Raw genomic sequence first — 4,539 nt, 5'->3', positions numbered from 1 at the left:
AGTTTTCATCAGCTGGATTTCATGAGAGGACCAGGCCTTTCCCCTACATCACGTTAGTCTGGCAGCTCCACTGACACCTGTCAGCATCATGGGAACATGCTGATGGGGAATCACTGTGTCCAAGGTGCACTGGCCAGGAATCACACCCACTTGGTAACACTGACACTAATGAGGTTTCAGGGCTCATCCTGGGATTCTGTGAGGTGACGCAGAGGACCCAGTTGAGGTGGGGTGACCACATCTCAGGTTGTCAAATGTGAAAAAGGCACAAAGTCTGCCACTCAAAAATACAAGAAGCCGAACCCCATGCCAGTGGTAATGTAAACGCAGTGGCCCTGGGTCGGGTTTCTGAGACTGTAAATCTTTATGGGAGCAAATAGTCTCATCTTTGTCCTGTGGAACAGCTGATGGGTTTGAACTCTAGGCTTCGTACTTAGTAGCCCAGCAGTGCCTAACTCACAGCATCACCAGGGCTCCTAATACCAGTGATGAGGTTGCCCCATCCCAGAGGCATCAACGTAGTAGGTCTGGGGTGAGGACTCAGCTGTGTCTAGAAAAGAAAATGACTTCTGAGGCACGCCAGGCCAAGACCACACTCACTGCTGTCCAGTCCATTCTGTCTCATGGTGGCTCAGGCAGGGTAGAGCTGCCTCTGTGGGTTTCCACGACTGCAACCCTTTACAGGAATAGAAAGCCCTGTCTTTCTCCCGAGAAGGGGCTGTGGTTTTGAATTGCTCACCTTGCAGATTGCAGCCCAAACTTAACCACCATGCTACTGTAACCAGGGTTGAAATGGCGTAGCACTTGCATTTGGGAAACAAATTATGACTTTGGGCCAGATACTTAACCTGCATCAGTTTTCCTCATCTATAGACTGGGGATTCGACAAGAATTTTGTTAAGGGTCAAATAGCCCATGGGAAAGTGCTTTTTATAAATTCTGACCACTCCACTAAGCCACTTGCTCCTCACCATCATTATCCAGCCTGTTAAGTGGGAGTAATTGGAGAGGATTTAATTTTTAGCCCTAGACTTGGGCGGGCCCTGGTGGATAATGATGTAGAATGAGGGACCGTGAGTCAGCAGGGTGGTTCTCGAATCAGATTTTTCTAAGTCAACTTGTGTAGCTTCTGAAGTTCAGACACGTGGGTCCCAGAAAGGAGGAAAACAGAGGGCAGTGAATGGTGTCTGCAGCTGCTCTGGCACAGGTAACAAGGCACACTTCCTAGACCAGTAGTTAATAACACTTTCTCCCATAAGGATTCCTATCATTACTGATTTTTCTTAATGGAGCAATATTTTAAAACTTTATTATGAAGTTTTATTAGTTTTAGTCTGTTGCCTAAGAAGAGCGAGCCATCAGTGCAGAATAAGCACAGGGAGGAGGAATTCGGGTCGCCATTTGTCCTAGGATTTTAGGAAAGCTAGATCAGAAACACGTGGGAGTCCTGGTGGCTCCGATGGCTAAGAGCCCAGTTGCTCACCAAAAGGATGATAGTTCAAACCCACTCAATGGAGACAGATCTGATTGTCTGCTTTCATAGATTCCCACCTCCAACACCCTAGGGGAGAGTTATATTCGGTCACCTGGGCCTCTCAGCGGTGGCATCCCACCACAGCAGTGGTGGGCGTCCGGCCCTCAGCGTATGAGCTTCGCGTAGGCAGCCTGCAGCCTGTGCATGGCTCGCCCTCAGGTTGGCTGTGCTGCCTTCCCATCAGAGGCGCCCAGTGAATGTGTGCTGGGCTCGGTGACTGAGAGTCCAGCTAGAGGGTAACTCAGAAAATGACAGCAATTTCTGCCATCAGTGCCACATGGCCATTAAAAGGGTGAAAATGAACAAGTAGGAACATGGAACCTTTTTAATCAAAGGAGCAACTAGACTTCCATTCATTTCAGAATGTAAGAGCATCCATGTATTGCCTCTAGGTGTAAAAGACAACTAGGAGAAGATGCGGGGAAATACAATCACTTATGTATGGGCACATGACTCGGTACAGAATCAGGCTTGCTTTGTAACTCGTGACGACTCAAGAAGACAGCCATGCTCTGCTCCAGTTAACCGCGATTCTCCTTTGCCATTTGGCTTCTCTGCAGAATGTCCCCGATGGCTGCTGCTCCGCAGGCTCCGGCAAGGGGATCTGTTCGGAAGACAAGGCCTTTGGTTGTGAAGACCTCCTTGGCCAACCCCTATGCTGTCTCCTGGAGTGCTCTGGAGAGAGAGGACATGCACTTTATATTGCAGACACTGGAAGACAGATTGAAGCAGATTGGACTTCAGAAGATTGAGGATAAGAAGAGAAGGAAAAAACTGCCTTCGTTCAAAAACCAAAGCAGAGAAAGCTGTAACACAGATGTCAGAGTTAGTGAGGAGCTGAAAGATGATAACCCACAGGTGTCAGGGTGGACTTGCGTGCACACCAGGAAGCAGCTAGCCATTGGAGTTAACGAAGTGACCAGAGCCTTGGAAAAGAACGACCTGCTTTTAGTGCTGGTGTGCAAGTCAGCTAAGCCTGCCCTCATCACCTCGCACCTGATTCAGTTAAGCTTAAGCAGAAGTGTGCCTGCTTGCCAGGTGCCTCGCCTCAGTGAGAGGATTGCACCCGTCATTGGCTTAAACTGCGTCTTAGCCTTGGGGTTCAAAAAGGGTACCACTGACTTTGAGAATGAAATCAAAGCTATCATACCCAGAGTACCTCCTTTAAGTGTCCCATGGCTCCCAGACAGAATTGAAGACCTGAGGGACAATCTAGAGACCGAATCTTCAGAAGGGCCCGACAAAGAGACCATAGACGCTTCATTTGAAAACCTCTCATCACATAAGAGGAAGCTAGTTGAAGGTCAGCAGACTCCTGCTGTAATATTACAACCCCTGAAAATAAAGAAATTAATTCCAAACCCTAATAAGGTAAGGAAACCACCCAAAAGTAAAAAGACAACTTCAAAGTAACCGTGTACAAAATACAAACCTGTCACCTTGTAATTGTAAACCAATACCTGGAAAGAAATGGTGGGACCAATAAAATGAGCCACTTTTATTACATCCTTTGGGTACCGTTTGGGAATGTTCCTTTCAAACGTGTGCACGACTCTATAACTGTATAGTGTATACATGCTGAGGTTTATAAACACTGCATGCAGAAAATGTTCGAAGGTATGGATATCAAAACAAAAGTTTATTGAAACTAATGTCCATGCTTGTATAAATTTACACTTTAAAAAAAAGATTGGTACAGTGTAATCAAGAACATCTGTATTCTACCACACTCATCATCTGTTTGACTTGAAAAGGGTGCCACTGTCAACCTAGTTCCAATTGGGAGGGTGAGCGAAACTGGACTGAGGACGCAGTTTTAAAGGAAAGTTTTACTTAGTGCTAAACAATGCCCTGTCTTTGGAAACAGTACATCATTGTTTCACCTCCTGTCAATTCAACTCTGTAGACAGGCACAGGGTTGGGAGAAAGGTTTAATTTCTATAGCAAAAGATGGAGTCCTTCCATTTACATGGTTAATTTCCTTGGGAATGTCAACATGTATAAAAAGTGTGGTCAGAGGGTGAACTGTGGCAAAAAAAATTAAGGACTGGAAGAGCGTGGACCCTCAGAAGCCAGGCTGGGTAATGCTAGGGCACCCTTCCTGTCCCGGGAGTGGAGCCTTGCAAGAGAGCCCAAGTTACCTTCTGAAATTTAGAGTTTGGCAAATTGTATTTTCAGCCTGAATTCTCGTTCACTTGTATTGTGATACTATAGTTCATTTAAATGCTTTTACTTAATGTCATCTTGGGAAGCAAAATAAGGCTATTTCGTAAAAGAGATTACTTTGATTATAGATGCAGGGTAATGTATTTTTAAATGTATAAGACATTACGTGTTACATTTCAATTGATGATTTTTTAATAGCTACATTATAAACACAGGCAGTTTTACCAGTTGTTTTAAGGAGTTCGTTGGTAATATACTTCAATTAAAAAAAGGTAAATATTTATTCATATATTTTAAGGTAACTCGGTAAAATAACAGTGATTCTAAAACAGCTGAAGTGTTGTAAATGAAACAGGTTTGCCATGAGGTAAGCTCATGACAAACACTAGTAACCCTGCACTTCCTTCAGTACCTCCTTCATATGTGAGTTGGCTGTAGAAATGAGTAAGATATAGTTCCTCACAAAAGCCTTGACTGAAATTTAAGTTAAAACCACCTTTATGCTGGTGTTTCAAAAGATATTTGAGTGACTTGGCTCTGTTTCTCTTCTCCAAGAGTTTGTCCATCTGTTAAGAATGGTAATACAGGAGAGGGACATATCTGATCAGAGCACACGGGAGCAGATGAAGGGGGAGGAGGAGAGAGTGGAGCGCACATCCTGGCCAACCAGGCCTTGAGGATGAAGTCCCTCACTGACCCATAGCCCTACAGGGGACAACACCGGAGACACAGTGGGAATTGTGCCCAATCTGATCCTGCCACACAGAGACAAAACACTAAGGGGGTGCAACAGAACAGCAAGGGAATGGAGTGGCGAGATCCCCAGGGAATGCTGAAGG

The 4,539-nt window shown here is 45.2% G+C and overlaps 1 protein-coding gene across 1 annotated transcript in view; it reads left to right on the top strand.

Annotated features, from left to right (window-relative positions):
• RPP38 (ribonuclease P/MRP subunit p38) overlaps positions 1–3,040 on the top strand; it is a 6,331-nt gene extending 3,291 nt beyond the window's left edge. The window contains exon 3 of the mRNA XM_004714106.2: positions 2,095–3,040. Coding sequence (XP_004714163.2) covers positions 2,096–2,947 — 852 coding nt within the window. The 5' untranslated portion in view covers position 2,095 and the 3' untranslated portion in view covers positions 2,948–3,040. The remainder of the gene's footprint in view (positions 1–2,094) is intronic.
• Positions 3,041–4,539: the final 1,499 nt, after the last annotated feature.

This window comes from Echinops telfairi, unplaced genomic scaffold (genome assembly GCF_000313985.2).
Source record: "Echinops telfairi isolate 266 unplaced genomic scaffold, ASM31398v2 ScPeMD7_7474;HRSCAF=8512, whole genome shotgun sequence".
Lineage (NCBI taxonomy): Eukaryota > Metazoa > Chordata > Mammalia > Afrosoricida > Tenrecidae > Echinops > Echinops telfairi.
Note: the sequence above shows the minus strand (reverse complement) of the source record. Positions and strands in the feature narration are given on the sequence as shown.